General features: G+C 40.5%; 1 protein-coding gene across 4 annotated transcripts in view; it reads left to right on the top strand.

The window, feature by feature from the left end:
- The window catches only part of kdm6a (lysine (K)-specific demethylase 6A), a 73739-nt gene that overhangs the window by 22560 nt on the left and 26521 nt on the right, over positions 1–24658 (top strand). For all 4 annotated transcript variants that reach the window (XM_036583823.1, XM_036583663.1, XM_036583745.1 and 1 more), the window contains 6 exons: positions 2589–2709; positions 18005–18059; positions 18541–18575; positions 20440–20533; positions 22776–22902; positions 23715–23813. In XM_036583823.1, coding sequence (XP_036439716.1) covers positions 2589–2709; positions 18005–18059; positions 18541–18575; positions 20440–20533; positions 22776–22902; positions 23715–23813 — 531 coding nt within the window. The remainder of the gene's footprint in view (positions 1–2588; positions 2710–18004; positions 18060–18540; positions 18576–20439; positions 20534–22775; positions 22903–23714; positions 23814–24658) is intronic.

The raw sequence follows: 24658 nt of genomic DNA, 5'->3' as shown, positions 1-24658 counted from the left end.
ATTTACATTTTGCACAGCATCCCAACTTTTTTGGAAATTGGGTTGTAGCTTAATGAAGCAGTTAATAGAACAGTTAAGCAAAGCAGTTTATCCATGAGCACAGTTGAGCAATATTGTCAAGTTTTGAGCAATTTCTTCAACTATAACTAGCTTGGGGTAAGTTTGTTGGAGGAAATTTACAGCAAATTTGGAATGATTTTTATTTACATTTTAATTTGTTTTTAATTTGTTTAACGTAAAATTGACTACAATACTTTTTTATGATTGTACTGATACCATATCTATATCAGCACCAGTACTGGAACTTAAACACAATACCGGTATTTCCGATGTGGATACCAATAACATGAAGCCATTTCTGAGCATGTTGCAGAGTGGCACATGTGCGCCCGTAGGTGGAACTTTACACGTTGGCAGTGTGGGTTGATAAAATCTGTAACGCCACTATTTCATGGAAAGGTAGTGATATTTTCAGATCCGACCTGAGCCACTTTTTTTATATGTGGTTTTAAATTGGGTACATCTCCAGCAACACTCAGATCAAAGTTCTTGTGAGTTTTTTCCACTGGGAGTGCACCACCTGAAGTTAGATACAGGAAACAGCACCAAGCACAAAGCGCCTCATCCTTTTTCTTCGTCTTGCTCTAAAACAGTTGAGAGCGATTTAGAGCTAATTATCTTTGTGAAGATGCTGTTTATGACGCATATGGTTCGGGTTCATGTGGGTCGTCCCAAGACCCAGGTTCGTTCACAGTAATGACAGATTTGAGTCCTATACTTACACAAATGTGAACCATCATGTTGGAAAGATCTGAAATGAGTAAAAAACCGGAATTGAGCAACAAGGCTTGAAATATGTGAAGGTAGTTTTAGTCCAGGTTGTTATTGAGGGAGTGAGTGTTAGAGATGTATGAAAGGAGTAGTTGGTCGAGAAATACAAAAAATTTTACTAAAAACAGCTGTGACTGTATTCAAGCTTATGTTGTATTTTTGACACAGACCATGGCTTTTATCAAAATAGTTATTTTACTGAAAAAGTGGAATTATATAAATATCTGGATTCTAGCTAGTTAGGTTATATGGAGTTAGTATCTGTATCGGTACTTGGTATGGGCCAGTACTTAAGGATCAGGTGTCTGTCTGAAAAGTTATAACTGCATCTCTAATAACTTTTAGTCTCTGATAGCTTGTTGTGCGTTTTCCTTATGATTGTGATTGTGGCAGTTGCAGAGGCCCAGTTTACGCAGTCTGTGAAAAATAGTGTGCTTTTCAGTGCCTTTATTCAAGCTAACGTAAGACTAAAAGTTTAAAGTCACACTCCTTCACATTCCTCACTTCCTGTTTTACCTTATTACATTTGTTATTAGCTTAGAGAGCTTAGAGGTCTTGCACCTGTTGCTAGAATGTCATTTGGATGCTATTACTAAGTGGGATAAATTACTTTTAATAAAGGCCTAATTGATTTGAACATATGCTGATGTCAGTTAAGCCCAGAAACAGTGAGAATATATTTCTCTGACAAACTAACTTGTTGGCACATCGTCATTCGTCACTAAGAACAAAAGGAGTCATTTAGAAGATGAAGAGTTTGCATCAGCATCCAGTTAGCTCTAGTGTTAGCAGGCTAGCAGACTGCTATACTGTTTTGTACTACTTGATGTTTTGTGCCACTAACAGCAGAGCCGACATGTTAGTGTTTTATTTATCAGATTCTCCCTGACCCCACCCTTCCATTCAGTTAACTGAATATCTGTTCATTAACTCTTATGGATACTGGAACATCAAAATTAGTCAGAATTTTTTTTCATTGTTGGTCCAGAAATTCAAAAATTTCTGAATATGTGCAAGATAAGCATTGACAAGCAGACCAAAATGAGCTGCCGATTACGTGTGGATGCATTTTGTGTTTCAGTAGTTGTATGAACAGATTTTCTGTGCTGAGTAATTCCTCTGATGACCCTCTAATAGAGGCTTCTCTTGTGCTGCGTTTATTCGTTTGTCCTATAGTTAAAGCCTTGCTGTCGTGTGCAGCCTGTTCCACAGTTTGGCATCAGTAGCCACACAGCGCTCTGCAGTGAATGCAGTAGAGAGTGGGGAGGGGAAACGAGGATGTGAGTTCAATGAGTTCAGTGAGCCCCGCTCACAGAAACAGCCTGTGTTTGCATTCGCTTAGGGTGCATAAGCAAGCAGAACTCACTGCTGTGAGTCGACCACACGGTCCTCTTCATTTTGACAGATGCATTGCTCATGTTTAATTATCATTGTGTTGTTTGGTGCTTTGTTCATGGTCATTATACCTACTTACATGTCTTTACTAATGTTTTGGCCAAGACATGGCAGTGTTGCCATGGTAACTGTTTTGCCACTACTTCTTCTCTCCATTCAAAATGTCTGGACATGCTAAAATGATAGCTTATGTGTATGTGATTGTAAATTGCAGTATATCAGTCATCATATGAATTTGTGTTTAGGAATTTTGTTCAACATATGGTGTCAGAAACGGCTTTCATAGCGCAACATTAGTAAGTGTTTGTGGGGGAGTGTGCCTTTCACTCAGAATGCTCTTTCTGCTTTTCTGTCTTCTGCAGGGCGATAAAGGCCTTTCAGGAGGTGCTTTACATTGACCCCAGCTTCTCAAGAGCCAAGGAGATCCATCTGCGGTTGGGGCTGATGTTTAAAGTTAATACAGACTTTGAGTCAAGCCTCAAGGTATGTCTGCTTTCCTGCTCTTTAAGCAGAAGTTAAGAATAAAATGTAGAGTGGTGTATCTATCCAGTGTGACTGTAAGGCATCAGGGTCCTGTTATTGATCTTATCTACAGTACTGTGCAAAAGTCAGAGACCACCCTTCACTTATTTAATTTCCAGTCAAAATGACTATTTGCAGAGATTTTTCCACACAAGTTCAGTCTTAGAAGTTGGTTGAATTGTCTGCCTTTTACGGTCCACGTAATTCCAAACACATTGAGTGATGTTGAGGTCTGGACTCAGTCTGGGTGGACAGCCGCATTGTTCTGAGGTCTTGCACAGTTGTTAGGAGTCTTGTCATTTTCTCTGTCTTTTTAATAACTTTTTGAAGCCCGGTTTTGGAAACACTTTTTTTCACTTTTCATTTGACTTTTCCCTTCCCTGTGTGGAGTACCTTAAATCTAACCTACTCAGAAGGATCTCCTGAAGATGAATAATTTGTACTGTAATGGGCATTTTGACTTGTACTCAAGTAAATGAGTGGTGGTCTCTAACTTTTATACAGTACTGTATATGTGTCATAAATATCTTCTTTTCACACATGGATTAAGCATATAGTGTATGTTCTGTTCGTTGGTGGTGTGTTCCTTTTACTGTCATTTTTGTTGGCTGATGATAACTTGAAATTTGCACACTGCCCCATTTCCTGTGTTTGCTAAAGTTTTGAAGTAGGTTTACATTTCTGTTTGATATCAGATGCTTTGAATTCACATTTTGTTCTCCAAGAGCTCTGTTTTCCTCATTTGGATATCAGGCCTGTCAGTTCAGTTACCACACCCTTTCAGTCCAGTCTATTGTACTTCAGTTAAAGCCTTGCTAACTTGGCTGGACAACACCTTGACTAGATGGTAAGCTGAAGTAACTGAGTAATTTGGAACATTGAATACAACATAAACAGAGAGCCAACTTAGATCTAACAAAGTGCTTTCATATGAAAATTTGAGCCAGTCATGAGAATGAGTGGTGTTACAATTTAAAGGGGTTCACTGTTTGCTAATGAAACCATGCTATGCTGTTATATTTACCTGATGATTGGAGATTGACCCTCTACCTTATACTAGCCACTAGCATTGCTAGCAGTTCTCATTTCTGGCAGTGTAGATGTCCAGTTTGATTTGTGCCCATGTACTGAAAAGAGATTTTCTACTAGGCTTTGTTTCTGTAACTGAGATAGAGAACTGAGATTGGCTTGCACATAAGACCAATTAAATACAGGTTTGCAGTTCTGCAATGTGTACACCTTTTGATGCTTTAAATGTGAAGGTTTTATTGCATTGCTGGATGAGGGGTTGATGGTCGGACTTGCTGGATTTTCTGAGCTAAGAGCATCTTGAGCTGAGAAGTATGTTACCAAGTGTGTATCGTCACCTCTCGCTGTTTACAGCATTTGTTGGATTTGAAATGCTTCTGAAGCTGGTGGGCAAATACGTTAGCCAGTTTATCAGTGTTTCTTATTGTTAGCTGCTTAGCTACATACACAGTTTAGAACAAAATGAGCCTGCACTAGCCACAGAGACTGAATTTGTTTCTCAGAGTATATATTTTGTGGACAGCTGGAATATGAGGAGTATTTTTTTTTCCCCATTCTAAATTACTGACACCCCACCTTTAGCATATCTGGAAGATCTGTGAAATAATTTTATCATAAGAAGTAATTTCATTTAAATAAGATTTTCTCCGTTCCATCCAAATAGACTTTTTTTCCTGTCTCTCTGAAAAGGCTATGAGTTGCAAGCACTAACATTTGACTCAGATGTTGTGTTCTCCTTTCTCTGGTTTCTCTGGCCCTTACTGGTATCCACTGAGGCTTTTAGCATCCCAGCATCCTTTTTAGCACAGTGGTGTGCTTGCTGACTTGCCATCTGGGTCATGTTGCCTAATAAGGGAAGCGAGGAGCCACCATGCCGTGGACTTGATGTGCCGTATTGACTTACTCCTTCTCATCCCTTCATCTTTCTCTGTCTCCCCTCATCTGTTCTTTCTCCTCCTTGAACAGGCTCGTGAACAGAATTATGAATGGGTCATCAAAACTAGTTAACAGAGCAGTGCAGCTAGCAGAGCGGCTTCTGGGCTGCTGAATATTATAGTTGAATTTGTAGAGGTCATACAGTTTATTGCGGTCTTGTTTTACCTGTCACTGTGGTTTATATGAAGTTTGGTAATGCAAGGAGAAAACTGACCTGTCCCTGGTCAACGCACAAATATGAGCGGGGACTGTTAATCTGCCATTAGCTGATGGAAAACTGGGTCAGAGCCCACCTTCTTAGCTTCAGATAGGCTTCTGTGTGTTGTAAGTTTTCTTAGTTATATGTACATTTCTTAGTAGCTGTTACAAGGTTGAAAAAGATTTACAGATTGTTGGCAAAAAACTCCATTCAACATTATAAGATACTGTAGCACACAATCTTTATTACTTGTCCTGTTCAAACAGGGGTTCCCAAAAATGTCAGCTAGCTCAGTAGAATAGACAGTTCTGTATTGTGATTACCGTTGATTAGTTAGGCTAAAGCAAGCCTGTTTTATACCAGCACTGATACGACACAGTGGCGAAGCGCAACATATTTTGAGTGTTTTGAACGTGTGTCTTGTGGCATGTACCTTGTAGCAAAAGCAAAAACTTTGTATGCGGTGACTGTGCAGCCTTGCTGTCGTCGTTCTCACGACACTTGATAACTATGCCTGTGACAGTTATTACGTAATCAGCTCATCAGTTATTTGAGACGAGCCGTTATTTAAGCTGACTGCAATAATTTTCCAGTCATTATATTTCTTTATCAGTATCAATCAACATCCTTTGAGCTAGTTAGAAGTTTGGTTCCAGATGTCTCCTCGATGTCTCCAGTCTTCTCATGGAGTTGTTCAATTCTATCACAAACACACCTGATTTAATGAAGGATTGATTAGCCGAGAAAGGTGTTGGGTGGTTACTAGTAGTAATGCCTGGCTTCCTCGAGGACGGCTTTGGAAATAGTCAACCAAAATACTGACGTACATAAGCACAGTTTTTTTTTTTTTTATTTGTTATTTGTATTTATTCTAATTTTAGCCTTTTCCTAATCAGAGCTTTTTTAATGTCATTTTCTCAGGTGCCTGATTTTTGCACAGTACTGTAGTACTGTACTCATTGATGCAGTTTTATTGCATCTCAATGTTCCCCACCCCACGACCCACAGTTTGAAAACCAGTGGAACCGTCCACAGAGATCAGGTCCGTCCACAGAGATCAGTTGCATCCATAATCCGCTCCAGCTGATTAACTTTGAAGCAGGTTCTGGACCTTTTCGACCATCTTGTCAACACCTGTGAGTGCGAGTGTGCCTCTTATTCTCCAGGGCACTGCGGCCAGTGTGTTAATAAGTTGCTGGAACTGCACGTGCAGCACGTCCCCCTCTTTCTCTCTCTCTCTTTCTCTCTCTCTCTCTCTCTCTCTCTCTCTCTCTCTCTCTCTCTCTCTCTCTCTCTCTCTCTCTCTCTCTCTCTCTCAATTTTCAATTCAATGTTGCTTTATTGGCATGACAAATATTAACACTTGTATTGCCAAAGCTTTTGTTGGGAGATTAAGAACAAAGCACAACATATACAAAAAGCAGTAACAGATATAAAGCAATAACAGATATAAAGCAATAACAGATATAGCAGGTGTTATAATAATAATAATAATAATATAATAATAATAATAATAATAATAATAATAATAATAAGCAGAATGTATGTGTTTATAGGTGTGAATCTCTGACATGGTGTGGTCACTCACTGTCCCTCAGAGTGTGGCAGGTGTGAACGTACTGCGCTGCCAGTGTGCAGAACTCTTTATATTCTCCTAGAACGTACGGCAGCTTCTCTGTGGGGGGAAGATTTTCGAATACAGGACATGTTTTGGTGATTTTACTGAAGAATTCTGTTCTAATCTGAGTAAATTTGGTACATTCAGTCAGAAAGTGCAGCTCTGTCTCAGGCCTATTCTGCTGGCACTGCTGGCACAGTCTTTCCTCTTTTGGTAGCCAAGATTTCCTGTGTCTGCCTGTCTCTATGGCCAGACGGTGCTGACTGAGTCTGTACTTCGTCAAGGTGGACCTCAGTTTAGGGTCAGTCAGTGTGCTCAGGTAATCTGCTACACTGTACTGACGTTTTAGGGCCAAATAACACTGCATTTTACTCTGTGAGTTTGACTCGGTTTCCCAATAGGTGAGATAATTCAGTTTGAGCTGTTTTGTAATTTGGTTCACTCTAATTAGGTTTCCTAGTGTGTTCTGGTCCTGAGCCTGTGGAGTGTTAGTGTGTGTTAGTGGGGTGTTAGTGTGTGTTAGTGAGGTGTTAGTGTGTGTTAGTGTTGAACTGTGCTTCAGGACCAGCTGAGTGAGGGGACTGTTGTCTTTGCTCAACTCTTGGTACTGCAGGGCTTTATAATGATATGAGTGAGGGTCGCTGTCTTTTAAATGTGTCCAAAATTTGATTGCCCTTTTTTGTATTTTTATAATTAATGGAAATCGGCCTAATTCTGCCCTGCATGCGTTGTTTGTGGCGTTTCTGTGCACCTTTAAAATAATTTTACACAGCTCTGCATGCAGGGTCTCAGTCGGATGTTTGTCCCATTTGTGAAATTCCTGATTCGTAAGCGGGCCCCACACTTCACTGCCATAAAGGGCAATAGGTTCAATTACTGATTCAAATATTTTTAGCCAAATTCTGATTGGAATTTCCACAAGAATTTGTTGTTTTATGGCATAGAAAGCCCTGCGAGCTTTGCCTCTCAGTTCATTCACTGCCAAGTTAAAATTTCCAGAAGAACTGATGTTTAAACCTAAATAACTGTAACTATTTGAATACTGAATATTATTCATACCTAACCTAAATGTGTGTTGTTTTCCCTGAGATCTGGATCTTTTCTGAAATATCATTACATTTGTCTTTTTTAGGTTTACTGCCAGGGCCCAGGTCTGGCAGTACTGCTCTAACAGGTCCAGGTTCTGCTGTAGGCCCTGTTCTGTGGGGGACAGCAGAACCAGGTCGTCTGCATAGAGCAGGAATTTAATCTCTGAGTCGTGCAGAGTGAGGCCGGGAGCTGTGGACTCCTCTAATATCTTCGCCAATTCATTAATGTAAATATTAAATAGTGTTGGGCTTAAACAGCAGCCCTGTCTCACTCCGCGCTCCTGGGAGATGGAGTTTGTTTGTTTATTGCCAATTTTTATGCCGCATTTATTTCCTGTATACATTGATTTAATTAGATCATATGTTTTACCCCCTACACCGCTTTCTATAAGTTTATAGAATAATCCTTGGTGCCAAATAGAATCAAAAGCCTTTTTGAAATCAATAAAACATGCAAAAATTTTGGTATTATTTTGGACGATGTATTTATCAATTAGGGTGTGTAGGGTGTAAATATGATCGGTGGTGCGGTAATTTGGTAAAAATCCAATTTGACTTCTACTCAAGACATTGTGCTCCATAAGGAAGTTTAGAAATCTGGAATTTAAAATGCTGCACAGTAACTTCCCCAGATTACTGTTCACACAGATGCCTCGGTAATTGTTTGGGTCGAATTTATCTCCACTTTTAAAGATTGGGGTTATTAGTCCTTGATTCCAGATTTCAGGGAAGTAACCTACACTCAGAACCAGATTAAATAACTTTAGAATAGCTAATTGAAATTTAGAAGTTGAGTTTTTTATCATTTCATTCAGTACTCCATCAGGCCCACAGGCTTTCTTTGGTCTTAGTTTGTTAATGTTCTCCTTCAGTTCCTGCTCAGTAATTGAGGAGTCTAAAGGGTTCTGATTATCCTTTATAGCCAATTCTAGTTCTTCAAGCTTTTTGTTTATATGGTTTTGCTGAGGATTCGTACTCGAGTCTACTTTGCTGAAGAGTGTTTTGAAATGATCTGTCCAAATATCACTGTTTTGTATTGCCAATTCTTCATGGTCTCGTTTTTTAAGCTTGTTCCAGTTCTCCCAGAACTGGTTTGTTCTGATTGACTCCTCGATTAGTGTCAGCTGTTTGTGAGTGTACTGAGTCTTTTTGGTTCTGAGTGTACGTTTATATTGCTTTAAAGTTTCACAGTAAAGAAGGCGAATGTTAGAGTTGTTTGGATCTCTATGCTTTTGATTTGACAATTTTCTGAGTTTCTTTCGCATATTTTGGCACTCTTGATCAAACCAGTTGTCTTCTTTATTCAGTGTAGGTTTTGATATATTCTTAATTTTCAGTTTTGCCTTTTTTGCTGTTTTTTCAAAGGTTGTGTTTAGGTTCTTTACTGCCAGATTGACACCTTCTTTACTGTGAGTGTGTGTGGTGTCCAGAAAGCTGTCTAAAAGTGTCTGAATTTTGGGGTCTCTGATTGCTTTCTGGAACTCCTCTGTGCTGTTTTGGGCCCATCTGTATGGTCTCCTGATGCTGTACAGCTTACTGGGCTGAGTGTGTGCAGTGCTGTTAGTCTCTGTCCTTTTAATGAACACAGTGATTTGGCTGTGGTCAGACAGAGGGGTTAGGGCTTTAACAGTGAATGCACTGAGATTGAAAGGGTCTAAGTCTGTTATCATATAATCTACTGTGCTGTTCCCAAGAGGTGAGCAAAACGTGTATCTTCCCAAAGAGTCCCCTCGTGTCCTACCATTGACGATGTACAGACCCAGACTCTGACAGAGCTGCAGGAGTTCTTTTCCATTCCTGTTTGTTACGTTGTCGTGATTGTTTCTGGGGGGATGAAGAAAATTGTTGTTAATAAAGGACATTTTCTTTGTGTTAAATTGATCTTGTGCATGTATGAAGTCAGGTTGTGTCCCTGTTCTGGCGTTCAGATCCCCACAGATCAGCACATTTCCCTGGGCCTGGAAATGGCACGCCTCTCTCTCCAACTCAGAAAACATGTGTTCGGAGTAGTAGGGGGATTCTGAGGGGGGGATGTATACAGCACAGAGGAACAGGTCCTTGTGTGAAGACGTTATGTTTTTTTTTATTTTAAGCCAAATAAGGTATTTTTCTGTTTTTACAACGTCTATGCACTGATGTAGATTTGATCTGTACCAAATAATTAGTCCTCCTGAGCATCTGCCTTGGCGTACTGTACTCAGCTTTTGGGACGGTACTATAATTTCTCTGTATTCTTTGGGGCAGTGAGTGACCGTGTCAGCCTTGCACCATGTCTCCTGTAGGATAATGATGTCAAGGTCTTTGATAGAGTTTTGAAAATCATAATTTAGGCTTTTCAAGCCAAAGGCTGATGAGCTCAAGCCTTGGATATTCCATAAACTAACTGAAAGTGAGGCTATTTTTAATTTAGTTCTTTTCTATTTAAAATGAGATGAACTGTGAAAAACAACTAATATCCTATTAATCTAAATAGCTTTTCTTATACAGTATTTGCCAGTCTTAATACAAAACAGTAATGCACAATGTACAATGAATATGGGTTGTTTTTTTTTTTTTTCCTTTCATGGAGCTCCTGTGCAGTTTTTATATGAGTCTAGTGCAGATGTACTGCAATAATTGCTTGATCTCACCCATGTCTTGAGTGGCAGGTGCTCCTCTGAGGACATCAGCGTAGCTGCGGTGCTGCTGTGGGCTGTGTTTCTGAGTTCCGAGTAGTTGGGTGTTGGTACCTCTGCTGTCTGGCTGGTTCTGATGTGTTGGTGACCTTGCTGGGTGATGAAGTGCTGCTCTGGGTTGTGAGGGGTGTTGTGCAGGTCTGACTGGTGGGGTGCGCTGAACTGGTTGAGGCAGGTTGTGCTGGCATAGTTGCTGTCCTGGCTGGGATCTTTGGGGGAGTTTGCGTGCTGGTGGGCTTCTGGTGGGTGCGTGGTTGTAGTAGGGCTTCTCTGTTGCTGGGTGCTCTCCTCTGTGTTTGATGGTCATGTGAGTTTGTCGACCCAGTGCTACATCCTTCAGTGTTTTAGCAAATTCTTTGACTATATGCCTGTTTAAGTGCACATGGTCATAGAGGTTATAAGGGGTTATGCTGGAATGGTGAGCCAGGTGCACATTGGGGATGAGGGCACATCCTCTGGAGATATCTGCATTAACTCTCTGAATGGTGGCAGGATGGAAGTCCTTTCGGGGCAGGATGGTGGAGACTATGATTTTGGCACTGGGAAAAGTCTCCGCAGCCCTCTGTGCTACTCTGCAGACCAGTCCTCCAACTCTCTCCTGCTCTGCTCTAAGGTCATTTGTGCCTGTGTGGATGATGATGCAGGCAGGCTTGTCAAGGATGTTGTCAGAGAGGATTTGATGGGCATCGTTCGTTCTTGGGCACCATATCTTCAGAGTTTTCTGGTTTGGGAAGAGCTTCTTTTCTTGTAGGAATCTTCCATTTGAATCAATGAGTATTGCAACATCAGTGTCTCTCTGCAGTGCACCTGTCCTGCTGGTCTGTGAGTCTTGGGTTTGAGTGGTGAGAGTTTTGTCTGTTTGTTGTTTCTTTTCCTGTTTGTGGGGGGTTGTGGGTGTGACTGAGACTGTTGCAGGGTGGTCTCTTTGTGTGGGGGGCGTCATCTGGGTGTTGGCTGGTTTAGTGTTGCTAGGAGCAGGCTCTGCTGGGGTTGGAGAAGGTTGGGCATGCTCAGTGTGGGCAGTGTTCTGGAGGGCAGTCTGAGGCTGTAGCTGTGTTTTGAGGATCTCTATGATGGTGTCCCTGTGGTGTATCTCCTGTCTGAGGCCTACCAACTCTCTTTTTAGCTCCTCTTTCAGGTCTGCAAGTTCCCTTTTAGCATTTTCCTTGTACTCTGCTAGCTCTCTTCTTAGTGAGTCCCTGTCCTCAAGCATGTTATCTATGTTTCTCCTCAGCTCCTGCACTGTCACTTTCAGCTGGTGTTTGGTTTGGCTGAGCTGGTCTCTGAGGGGTTCAGTGTGGGAGCTGGTGGACATGTGGGTCTGTATCTGCTCCTTCAGTCCTACTAGCTCTACCTCCAGCAGGGAGAGGCTGTCTCTGAGCTGTGCTATGGTGGTGTGGAGGAGTGGACTTGGGGAAGAGGCTGAGGGGACTGTGTCTTTTGCAGAAGTGGGGTGGATGTGGGGGGGCTCTATTTCTCCATCATTACTGTGTGTTTGAGGAGTGATGACTGTTCTCTCTCTTTCACACTGCTCTTTGAGGGATGGGAAGGCTTCCTCAAACTGTTTCAGTGCAGCTTCGCTTCCTTGCACCAAGACTGTCCCATTCTGATACATGTTGACTGTTAGGAATCTGCTTTCTGGGATTTTTTCACAGTCTTCAAAGATACAAATCTGTCTACCTTTGCAGATTCCACGCTTCGTTATATATTTGTAATTTTTACAGACAACTGAATGCCACATGTCTGTGTGTTCAGTGTAGAACAGCAGGTTGGTGATGGTGCTTTTCCCTTTAATTAGGCTGCAGTCTTTAAATAAGGTTTCTGGACTTTCTCTCTGTGTTTTTAGCTTGTACTGCTGCTTGCTGCTCTCAGAGTGAGTGTCTGCAGGGAACTCAAACTCTCTGGCTCCGCCTACTGCTCTGCCTGCTGCTCCGCCCACTGCTGCAGCTACAGCCATTCTCATACAGTATATCTATTTTTTGAAAAATGCCAGCAGCCTAACTGTCCACTCAGGGGAGGGGTGTAGCTGACCGTTTGGGGGAGGGGTGTAGCTGACCGCTCGGGGGAAGGGGCTCAGCTAACTGTCACCTTCACAGCACTAACAGCTTAACTAAAATCCTTCGCAGTGTTTTCTAGCAGACTGATGATATTAGCTGTGATTTCTGATGAGGCTCTTTCAGGACTGTATGGAATATAGCTGTATTAATTATTCATCCACAGTATTCAGCTGTAACAGGTGCATCCTTACCCCAAATGTGGAGTTGATCAGATCTGTCTGCTGTTTAGCGAATCCAGTCCCTTCTCTGTCAGTCTCTTAGATCCCTGTTTTCCTTTCCTATTTTCCTTTCTCTGTTTTCCTGATCTGTCCCTGTAGTTGCTTCCTTTATGTTTATTCCAAGAGGTTTAAGTGTTCTTTCTCCTATTCTCCCTTTCTTGGTCCTCTCCTCTGTTCTGGCTTTTGTCCTCTTCTTTTCCTCTTCTTCTCTCCTGGTTTGCCTGGTAAAGCTGTTATGCTACACTATTTTAATGTTTGTTAAAGTTTTCTTGCCAACTCTAATAAATTTCTGAATCAAATTGTGTTTAATAGTAAGAAGTGACTTTACATTGATTGTTTTCTAAGTTCTATCTCATTTTAAAATAAGAAAATAGTAAAAAATTCAGGAGCTCATCTGAAGCATGACTGGAGTGACTCTCTCACTCTCTCTCTCTCTGTATGAGGCTGCTGAAGGCAGTGTTGGCTGGCTGCCAGCCCTGTGATTACGCACTGACTCTGTGTGTGTCCCACTTATGGGGAACAAAGGCGCAGCTCTGAGAGGGAGGCATCAGTGCACACTGTAGCCGGTGTGCTCTTTTCTGTCCAGTCCTGCTGGCCCTTGCCACTCTCCACAGAACACGACTCATGGGCCCCACCTCTTTTACCAGCTGGTAAGTGCTTGTAATAGGAAATGACAGGGCTTTTATCTTACTAGCTCATCACAGATCACGGTTGTGTGAGCCTAAAGGATGCGTTTAATGATCTACCTCCTTTATTATTAGGTACAGAAGTGGTCATTCAAGCACTTGGATTGCTTTTGCATTGATCTCTAATGCTGCATTTACACGGTGACACTGAAAAAAGGTTGTTCCGTGCCTCATAGCGGTATGTGACCGACAGTAGCATGCAGCTATGAAAACGTTGCCATGGTGACGCCTTTATTGACAAAAATGAATGCTTATGAAAGGAGAGATTTAGAAGTGTTTATTGGTTATTTAAGGTGGGAAGTGTCCATTTTTTTTGTTGTGTAATGTTCGGACTTACAAGCTGAGACATTCGGTGTCCATGGTTCTGCAAGAAAACGTCAGATTTGTTTCACAGCTGCAGCCAGAGGCAAAAATTGGGAAAGTTTCACTCTTCATTTAAGTGCTGCCTGCCTGTTGTACAAATTTTCCATCGCTGCTCCATTGAAAACAATAGAATATCCGGTTTGCCGTTAAACGTCTACCGCCAGAGTGTAAACACAGCATAAGAATGTCTTTTGGACTCCTACTGTACCAGTGTAGATAGGGCCTTGGCACACGATCTTTGTAATCTGCCAACAGGGTGTTGATTTTGACCCGCAGCAGCTGGAGAACAAGGTTGTTTCAATGCCTAACATAACCAGAGAGAGATATCCCACAATTAGAAACCGTGCTGCTATTTTGACTGAATTGACTGGTGCTTCTGCTGCTTCTTTTCTTCTTTCCCCGCCCACAAACCACCAACTTACTTGCTTTTTTTTTCTCTTCCTTTTCTCGTTCACTGGATAGTGCTGGTAGAGTCTACAACAAGCATATGAAGTGTGTGATTGAGGTGCCTGGAGGTATATTGTGTGTGTGTGTGTGTGTGTGTGTGTGTGTGTGTGTGTGCGCGTGCATGTTTGAATATGTGTGTGAGTCTGCAAGCGAGAGAGAGCAGCATGTCATCTCTCAGCTGCTGCTCTCTTGAATAGTAATCAGTGTTGGAAGGAGAGGGAGAAGCTGGCAATCCTGCTGCATTATCTTCCAGCCAGTTTAGTGCCATAGAGCTCATATAGGATGTACAATTGGAGGAGGGATGACCTGCACAGCACTGACGGCTTGGTATGGTTGGTAATGTGTGGTTTGGATAGGTAGGTGGTTTACGTCCTAAATTGTTGTTGTTTCTAGTATATGGAGTCTGCATTGTCTTGATTGTAACGGGTGTGCTGAGATGGATCGATAGCACTGATTTTAAGTAGTTCCTGTTTTAATCTGCTTGACATTTTACTGCTGGTTTGTAGCAAGAAGCTCTGTTACCAGTACATATTTAAAGGGGACTCCTCACTTCTTTCACGGTGTTTTATATACAAGGGGCATTCTGTATCATCATCATCGTCGTTGTCATCATCAGCATCATCATCATATGGAAGAACTAATATTGGGTGATTTTAATGTGCACTTTAATGTGTCCTCAGTGGTGGTAATAGATTGATGCTCTGTATCCAGTAGACTATTGTAATTCCTGTCAGTGTCTCTGCTCAGTTGTTGCTATGCTCATAGAAAGCTGGCTGCAGTTTTTCTGTGTAACTTGTTACAGTATTGGGATTAATTGCTTAATGAAACCAGCTGAAAGCAGATGATAACTTGTTAATGCATTTTCTGCTCAGTCAGCCAGTGGACTGAATAACTGCATATGTAGAAGAGAGAATAGAAAAAGTGTTGTCCTTCGTAACCCATGTACTGGAGGGTAAGGTATTTGTTCTCTTCCCGTTCATTTGGCCTTGTAGTACTGGTGTAGGCTCTTTTTTTTGTGCGTTACCTGTTTTATGGCCTTGGTGTCCTTGACCAGGCTCTTACAGTCTCTGTTGCAGTTTCACTTTAAATTATAGTTAATTGACTGTGCTGTAGCTCTGTTTGTGTGCCATGTCTTGAAGTGGAATTGACATGTTCTGCCAACAAAATGTCTTCTTAAGCAAGCTGAACAAGATTTCCAGAACATCAGCAGAAATTCCATTCAGCATAACAAGAAGTAGTAGTTTTTAAAAAAATTATCAGTATAAGCAGCAAATGCTGGATCATCTGTCAGTGGGGTGGGGGGGAGTGAAGCCAGTTCTGGCTGTAATCTACTGTAATAAACCTAGCCTGAAATAGCACAGTCTTACATAGTGTTGGACCATATAATGGTAATAAAGTGTACTGTGAAATTTAAAAATAATTAGTGTTTAAAAGTGATTACTACATTTAAAAATGATGCATTCAGTGTCTGAACAGCCAAGTAAACGCATTCCCATTTATATTTTGGAAAGACTCTCTGATTAGTGGTGTGGAAGCTCGCCAAGAGGTGGCAATGATAGAAAAAGGGGAAAAATCAGAGTTAGGAAAAACCTCTGAAAAACCAAGCATGACAGTAGCTTCATGATGGCTAAGAGCCACACACACACACACACACACACACACACACACACACACACACACACACACACACACACACACCACTGAACACATTCAATTTCAGCTTTCGTTTTAACACCAGCCACACAACTTTACATTCTCAGATATTCACCAGAATGGTGTCATTGTAGCATTACTTAGCTGGAACCAAGCCTGTGCTGTGATGTGTGGCACAGTTGGCCAGCTGACTATGCTATAGTTAGCTTAGCCGAAATGCTGCAGTGCCAAACACCACAGGTTTTAACTTTGTCAGTCCAACACCAGTTACTCACCTTTTATTCTCTATTTTTTTCATCTATACTTAGCACCAGTTAGTCACACTCAAGCCTGCACTGTGCTATGTGGTACTGTTTGGTCTGTAGCCTGCTTGCGAAGTTAATATTAAGTTAGCCGATAAAGCCACAGTTCCAGACACCATGAAACAGGTTTAATTTCACCTTTCTGTCCTTTCAGCACCATGTGCTCAACTTCTCTTTCTTACATTTGAGGCTGTATTATCTAAACTTGTGTCCGTGCTTTACTTAGTCAAGCAGCGCTGTTATCATGCAGGTTAAACTAATGCTAACCAGCTGCTCTCTCCTAATTAGCAGCACTGTTAAACATTTAATCAGTTGTTTATTATTTTTTCCTCTATTTTAAAATAACACGTGAGGAGACGGCAGAAAAAGCTTCATAAATACTTTTACTTTCTCTACAACACTATTGGTACTGGGGGGAAAAAAGTGGTGTTATGTAGGGATGTGCATTCTGACAAATTTTGACATTCAAGTATCTATTAGAGTTTATGAACGGATATCCGGTTAACCAGGACAAACAAGGACAAACAAAAGCAAAACAAAACATTCATTGGACGAAAATAATCCAGGCCTGTACGCTTAAAACCATTTAAAAACGCTGAGGGACATCAGAAGGTTTTTGTGTTGGATAAGTAACGAAGGCTTCAGCTAGCTAATAAGCATACTGAGCTAACTAGAGTCCTGTTGCTGATGAGGACTCATTGTTCTAAAGGTGCTTTTTCCTCAGTGGACGATGTGACATCCTTACAGCACATCATGTTCAGGCACTTGTGTTTTAGAGTAGTGAAGTATAACATACTTACTTGCAAATATGAGCAAAGTTGTTGCATTTCACTGAATTAGTACATGGCGTATTTTCTCTTTCCTCTTGCAGTGAAATCCCATGTGCATGAATTACAAAAACTGAGTTGTGCACAGCAGTGGGTTGGATTCTGCTTTCTGTAAAGCATGGCCAACCTCACAGCAGTTGCTGAGAACAAACACATTTGTGGGAGAAGCTTGGGTGGATCAATTGAGAAAGCTTTTGGGCTGTTGAATGTTCATCTGTTCGTTTGGATGGAGCCCTCACACGCTTAAATATATGGAATTGTCACTGGGATGGTACCCTCACGGGTGCATCTCAGTACCTTTATTCAGGGAACATTGTACCATAATCCACTGAAATTATATTTTTATATAAGTTGTATTGACTCCATACACCCCGTCTCGTCTCCAGGTTTCTTATTTTATTATTCCATTTTTAAACATTAGGCTGTGAAAAGATACAAATATGTACTTTTCCACTGGGGCAAAACCTATTTAAGGTACACAATTGGACCTTAAAACCACTGTTGTACCTTTGAGGGCACATTTACATTGTTTGTACCTTGATGAATGAAAAATGTACCTGCATAGTGCCTTTTATTTCTAACAGTGTACTTGCTGTACAGTGTTTTCATCATCAGTTATTTTTTCCATTTTATGTATCATTTTTGTGCTTTATACAGATTTTTAGCACATGCCTATATAAAAGGATGCTGCTAAAATCTGAAGACTCCAGGGAAGCCTACTGACAGTCCTATTTATAGCTTGTAAACAGGTTCTAAGCTGGTTTCCTCTCGTATGGCTCACGGTGGTACTGATTTAAGGCAGTTTTTTTTCCCGTGTTTTGTTGAGTGAAACTGGAGCAGTTTGCTTAACAAAAAAATGTCCAGCATTTGCTTTAAAACTTGTGTTAGCTGTGAGATTATTGGATTGTTATGGGAGTATTATGTGCTACTGGTCAGGGCAGCAGAGTTGCACTGAATCAGAGTACTCTGTGGTGTTCAAACATTTTTGTGCATTGTGAATTTAAGAGAACATGTCCAGATCTTGATTGGTCAGTATCAAGTCAGTACAAGCTTAGACACTGCAAGTGCTCCATATATCCTGCTGTGTAAAATGGGCCCCTGAAGTGCTGAGAATTAACCTACAGTACCTTTGATCAAATCTGTTCTTTCTCTCTACAGCACTTTCAGCTGGCTTTGATTGACTCAACACCCTGCACTTTGTCCAAAGCTGAAAGTAAGTACAATGAGCACAACACAGTCCATCATCATGTTTCTAATCCAGTTCTTGAAGCAGTTTTATTCAGGAACTGTGATCATCAGTGGTCAGAGTTAGAGGAGCCTTTCAAGGCTTTCTGTGACAGAGAGCTGAAAAAGGACTGGGCAGTTTTTACTGGATATTTCTGTAATTCCATTTTTCTCCCCGTTGCCATTTCTGCACTCCCTGAGACTGCAGTTGCCAAGGAAACTGCATTACAGGATTCAGCCTTGTGCAGTTTTCCTCACCGGTGGTAATGATAGGCTGGAAGTGCACACAGGGCACACTAACCTCCTCCTTTTCTTCTATGCATTCTGCTCACTACTAGCTAAAGAATCACTGGTCTGGAGAAAGAACGCTCTAGCTGGCACCTTGTATTCTTGTCTTGGCTTTTGCTGTTTTTAGTCAGTATTATTTCAGTAATATTCTTTTTTTTTTTCCTCTTTTTTTCTTTATGCAGTTCAGTTCCACATTGCTCATTTATATGAGATTCAGGTGAGTCCTTTTCTTTTTACATTTAAGTGTATTTTCATTTCATTCTTTAGTGTGCAAAAGCTCACTGACAGATCATTATTTGAGGATGTAGGGTCCATTTTTGTGGGGTGTCTTTTCCATATCTCGTAACATTGGTGTTAAGGGAATTTCATCAATTTTTCAGAATTTCTGTGAGTTCTGAGTAATTGGTAAACAGAGGTGTTCAAAGTGATTGAAATGTTCTGTTCCAGAGAAACTTACTGAGTCAGAATTGTTTACAGTGGTGATGGTGTTAGGAGCCGGACACCTGAAGAGTTCAATGCCTCTAAAAGCTGCTTCACAAAGTTTTAGTCTTGGGCACCTAAGTGCATTGTTTGAATCCATCAGTCTTACAAATATGTGTTTTTACTGTACATCATAAGAATAAACACAAGAAAAAACATGACTGTAGAAAAAGACAACAAGAATTGTCTGATTTTGAAAAAAGTAGTTAATATCTTGTGAACTAGCTTGAAGTACAAAGTTTGGTTCCAGATGTCTCCTAAACACTTCCAGCCATCACATGGTTTGTAAAATTCCAACACCAGCTTGTTTTAACATAATTAACCATTTATTAGCCAAACCAGGTACTGGGTGACGCCCACAAGTAATACTAGGCTTCTGTTAGGAGAGATTTGTAAATTGTTAAATGAACATTGTGATATATAAAATCACTACTTACTGCACTAATATTATTTGTATTAATTCTAATATTTGTTTTTTTGAAAGAAACTAATGCTTACTGACCCGATAAATTGCTAATTTTCTCAGGTGCCTAAAACTTTTGCACAGTACTGTATATTTTTAAAATCAATGGCAAAGAGGTACTTGCAGGGCGTTGTAAGTCAAAATAGCACCCAAAGAAAAGACTTTTTTCTGATACGCCTCTATTTTTTTTCATCAACTTATAAAAACTCAGAAGAAAATTCATTTGGAATGTAAATAAAAGGCTATATCTGTGTTGTAGACATGAGACTCCACCACTAATATATAGACGTTTGAGTCGATTTTGCCACCACTTGACCATTTCACGTCAAACTACTCTTATTGACCTTGTTTTATGTTGTTATTTTCAATCTCTATTATTAATTTATGCGTAATATTAGAAAAATTAGAGGAATTCGCATTTAAAATCCTAGAGTTTCTCCCTGCCTGGCTGAATGAAGCTTGAGGGCACCACCCTGATTTCCTTTGAACCAACTTTTCTGTGCTGACTTTCTGATGAGCAGCAATTGCCCAGACAGTTACTTGAGCAGCTTCTCATAATTCGAAAGAAGATTTTAAGCTTTTAGACTGTTTTTACTCTTTGTGTGTCCAAAACAAACAGGTATTTTCTCATTCTTCTGCTAAATATTTGGCCTGAAGTACCTGTATATACTCTCAAGTGTGATTGTTGTCTGACACACAGGAAGTGTAAGGATGAGCCAGTCTCTTTCATCTGTGTTAGCTGTGGCATGCTAGCAACTATTGTCTATCTGTATGTTAGCTAGGCCTTGGTAAGCACTGAGCTGTAGACGCCACAGGCTTGCCACAGTCTCAAGGTCACTATAGAAAACAAACACTTCTCACGTTTCATGGGTGTGTGTGAAGCGCGCTCTTCAACCCGCTGGCTTGTTGAGTCTAGTCTGTCTTGTCCTGTCCTACACTGACCCTCCCCCAGTGTCTGTGTTTGTACTATCACTCTCTGTCTGGCCTGACTAGTTAAGTCTTTTCCTCCTAGACAGCACTTTTATAGGCTGGTCATTGTGGTCAGTCTGAGGGAGCTCTTTTGTGTCCACCCTTAGGGGCCATAAAAGTGCTGACCCTTCTGTCTGCTAAACGTCCTCTCTTCTCGCTCTGTCTGCAGAAGAAGTACCGCGCAGCAAAGGAAGCTTATGAAAGCCTGTTACAAACAGAGAATCTTCCAACGCAGGTGAAGGCAACTACCCTCCAACAACTGGGTAAGAATTCCACACTTTCGTTTTCGTAGTTTACAGTTTACAACCTCACAGTATCCAGTCGTTTGTAGTACGTTTTTGTCTGATGAGGATTATGTGATGCTGCATGAATTGAATACAGTTCAGTTTTATGGTACACAGAATGTCGTAACAGATATAGATTGACCATAGATTGGAAACACACTGATATTCCCCAAAGAGAAAAAAAAAATTACTCTTCATGTGTGTTTAAATATATCTTACAAGAAAATTACTTGTTTGTTTTAATTATGCTTAGGCCACTGGCTTGCTTTGGCTATTGGACAAAAACAATAAAAGCAAAATGAGTTCACATTTCTTTTTTTAATTCTGTTTTGAAAATATAATATTTCAGTCTAAAAACAATAAGAGGTTCCAGTGAATTCTTTAAAAGTCTAAAAGTTTTGAAATTTACAGTTATAAATTGCCTGGAAAATTTTTTTTTATTTTCAGTATCTTCTGAGGTTGAAAGAGTCATTGTTTACATTAAACGTATTCAGATTAGTCCGCCAACCATAAATTTCCGGCAAATGGCGATGGTCAGCAACTGACCATTGATATAAAAGGCTAGAGGATGCAGGTATGATAAACACTGAAGTGATGTCATGCATGCGTCTCATGCATGTATCACTATGAATAAAATAGACACACATAATAGTTGTATGCAAAGGTTTAAGCGCCCCTTAGTTAGATTATATAATTTTTTTTTATTTTCTCAGGTAAAAAATATTACACATCCATGTTTGCTAATTTTTACATATTGCGAGATAAAAACATAACATGTGGGCTGTGCAAAATTTATGCCACATTTCATGTTTTGTTTTGTTTTTTTCCCTAATATGTTAAACTGAAGCAGAAAAGCAGAAAAGGAGAAGTTGTGCACTAAAATTTGCAGAAAAAAAATCATGTTTGTTTACTGTTGACTTATTTTGAAAAATCAACACAATGTAGCTTGTTGGGATCCAGACTTTTGCATATGACTGTGTATTTGAGTTTGCCTGAGTTGGTGCTGTAGAAACGGCATTATTTTTATTTTTGCTGAAGTATTTAAAAAAGTGTTAAATTTCATTGTTAAAGTTGTGCAGCAACTGAATATGAATATGTATGACAGGGAATTTGTGTTGTTATGTTTTGAGTTTTTACCGCATTTCCGTTGTTTGGCTACTCTGTTTGCAAAATTGTTTCCTTGATATGATCCCAGAGGATTTGGAAACTGTGATGGTGCTCAGTTTGTTACTGTATGAGAACGTTCTTGTGAGACACAAGCAATGCAAATGCTCGAGTATTTAGTGATTGTTTTCTGAGGTGATTTGAGGTGATTGTTTTCATTGTGATTGAAAGCAGTTTTTCCTTATCTTTACTTCCTTGGTGTGGTCAGTGGACAGATCTAGGTCCATGGTTTTCAGACTGTTGGGCATTTGTGCGTTTTTTTTCTGAAAGAGTTTATTAAAATTTTCACTCCTTTTCAAGTTACTTCACTGTTACCTCCAATTAAATTTCCCTCACCTTGCTCTGAGTGTCCCTATTGACTAAGGTTTTCATGTGTGTAGTGCAATAGCTTTAAATTACCTTAGCCTAGCTGCTCGACTGGCCACACAAAAACGTCCTACCTTGTTTGGCATGCCTTTTACACCCACCCCCCTCTTTTCTCAAGTTCCTTTCCAATCTCTTGCCAGTCTAGAATTTTAATGGAGGGGGACCTGTCATAAAACCACTTCCACGTTGCTCTGAAATTGTCGACACTGGTGTCGTTACCATGGTGACTGGTCCTGGCGCAGGCGCTTGCCACAGGTGTTAAAAGCTCAGCTGGGATCATTGCCTGGGAGAGGCTGGGCATGCTGGGAGGAGGCGCTTTGTCTACACACATACACACACGCACAGACACACACTCTTGCATCCCTTAACAACCTCTGTCTGGCTGGCTGAGTGTGCGGCAGAGAGGGGCTGTTTGGGTAGGGCGGTCTCTGAAGGGATCTTTTGAAGCTGTTAGTTGTAGTAAGAGACCCCCCTCCCTTCTCTTCCCTCCATCTCCTGTTTCCTCCCTACGGACAAAGACAGCAAGAAGATAAGCCATTTGCTCCATTTCAGATTTAACTTGACAGAATTTGTGGGGGGATTTGCTCAGTGGTGGAGGGACGGTGTGTAGTCATTTGTACTTTTTTCTCAAGACAGTTATTGTAGAGTGTGATAACTGTTCTGATTCTCATGTTTACTGCTGCTACCACAGGCTGGATGCATCACACAGTAGAGCAGCTAGGAGATAAAGCCAACAAGGACAGCTATGCTATTCAGTGTCTGCAGAAGTCTCTGGAAGCAGACCCCAACTCTGGACAATCTTGGTACTTCCTGGGCAGGTACATAAAATCCATCATTTAATTATATTATTTTCTGATTTTATTTCTTCAGACAGTTCTTTCATTTTACTTGAAGCTGTGATTTATTACAGAAAGGTGCTTTTTGTATTTGAGGTTCATCAGGAATTAAATTTGTAGTTTTATGTAGAATTTTTAAGAGGGTATAATGATGTGTCTGGATTTTATCTGTGTTTGTCTAATCTAACTAGTAGATTTTACGTTTCCCTTAAATTAAAAGGTTATATTTGTGAGCTAAGATACTGACTATAAAGACACTTTGTTTTTTAAGCTCTAAACAGTTTGTGTTGGCAGCCAGTCAGGCTGTCACAGTCTCAAGAGAGGTGCCTAGCATGCTGGCTGCATGGAGTTGAGTTTCCCCCATTACCCCCACTTTCCTGAAAAGATTGGCCTGTAGATGCAGTTTTTTATCACTCAGATAATGAAGCCTATATGTGTCAGAAGCACATAATGTCACTTGCTGATCATATCACAAATTGCTAGATAGATTAGATTGAGAAAAAGGATAAGTTAGTTTTGTTACATTGCTGCCACCTGAAAAACCCTAAATATAAATCCAAATCTCTAGTTTTATTTATGATTATTAAATCATTTATTTATGATCGTTGGATATTTGACGTCATACTTGTTTTTCTTCTTATGAAGAATTTTCTGTTTAATAAAAACATAACTACTAAAGTCTGATCATTCCAGTATTGATAAAATGAGAAAATACACCTCAAATACAATACATCCCCATAGCGCACATTATATCACTGATGACATGCTGATTATCTTCTCCCCATCTCGCACAGGTGCTACTCCAGTATTGGAAAGGTCCAGGATGCTTTCATCTCTTACCGGCAATCTATCGATAAGTCAGAGGCCAGTGCTGATACATGGTGTTCAATAGGGTAAGCACCATAAGGTTTCTTACTTATACTCAATGATCAGCTTGATGGTCAAGGTCATAAACGGTGCGCATTGTCGGTGCCGCCTCCAGTGACTGCTTGCTTTACCGTCATACTGTTGTGGACATTCTACGGAAAACTGTTACTTGTTCTGACTGATTTGATACGTCAGTGTTTCTCATAAAGGTGCTGCTGTCACATGTTTGAGTCTTGGTAGTCCTGCAGGACCAGATCAGATCTTGTAATGAGAATACATCTGGGGATAACTTGTTACTTTTGGGGAGGGGAGGGCTAGCTGCATATGAGTACGCATGCAGAGCGTGCCCATGTGGGCAGGTCATGAGGGTAGGTAGGTAGACAGGCATGTAGGCCATCCTAATATTTCATTTGATTCGAATGAAGTGACTGGGCAGGATTGTTATAGTTCTGAGACCTCCACGGATAAGATTTTTAAATTTTTTTTTATTTTTTTATTTTTTATTCTCACAGCATTAGATTTATTGATTGCTATCGGGATGTGAAGAGTATTTTAAAATGTTTATAAAGTAAATCATATACTTCCCCTTTAACTGAAGGTCTTTGAGAGGGCTTTTCAGCCAATGCTCCATGGCTATAACAGCATGCTTGTTGTCTGTCAGACGATGTTGATGAGCGCACCATCACCCCCAACTTTGCGTACAGCCTTCATGAAGTGTTGGATTGGTTTAGAAAGTTTACACACAGTTTGTTCCTGCTCTAGTAAGTCTGTGTTCCCACCCACATTTAGCCCAAAGCTTTTTTTTTTTTCACAGGGATTGAATCTAGTAACTTAGTCAGTAGATGGCTGCTTTATTCAAAACTTTATCTGG

This window comes from Colossoma macropomum, unplaced genomic scaffold (assembly GCF_904425465.1).
Source record: "Colossoma macropomum unplaced genomic scaffold, Colossoma_macropomum, whole genome shotgun sequence".
NCBI lineage: Eukaryota > Metazoa > Chordata > Actinopteri > Characiformes > Serrasalmidae > Colossoma > Colossoma macropomum.
Note: the sequence above shows the minus strand (reverse complement) of the source record. Positions and strands in the feature narration are given on the sequence as shown.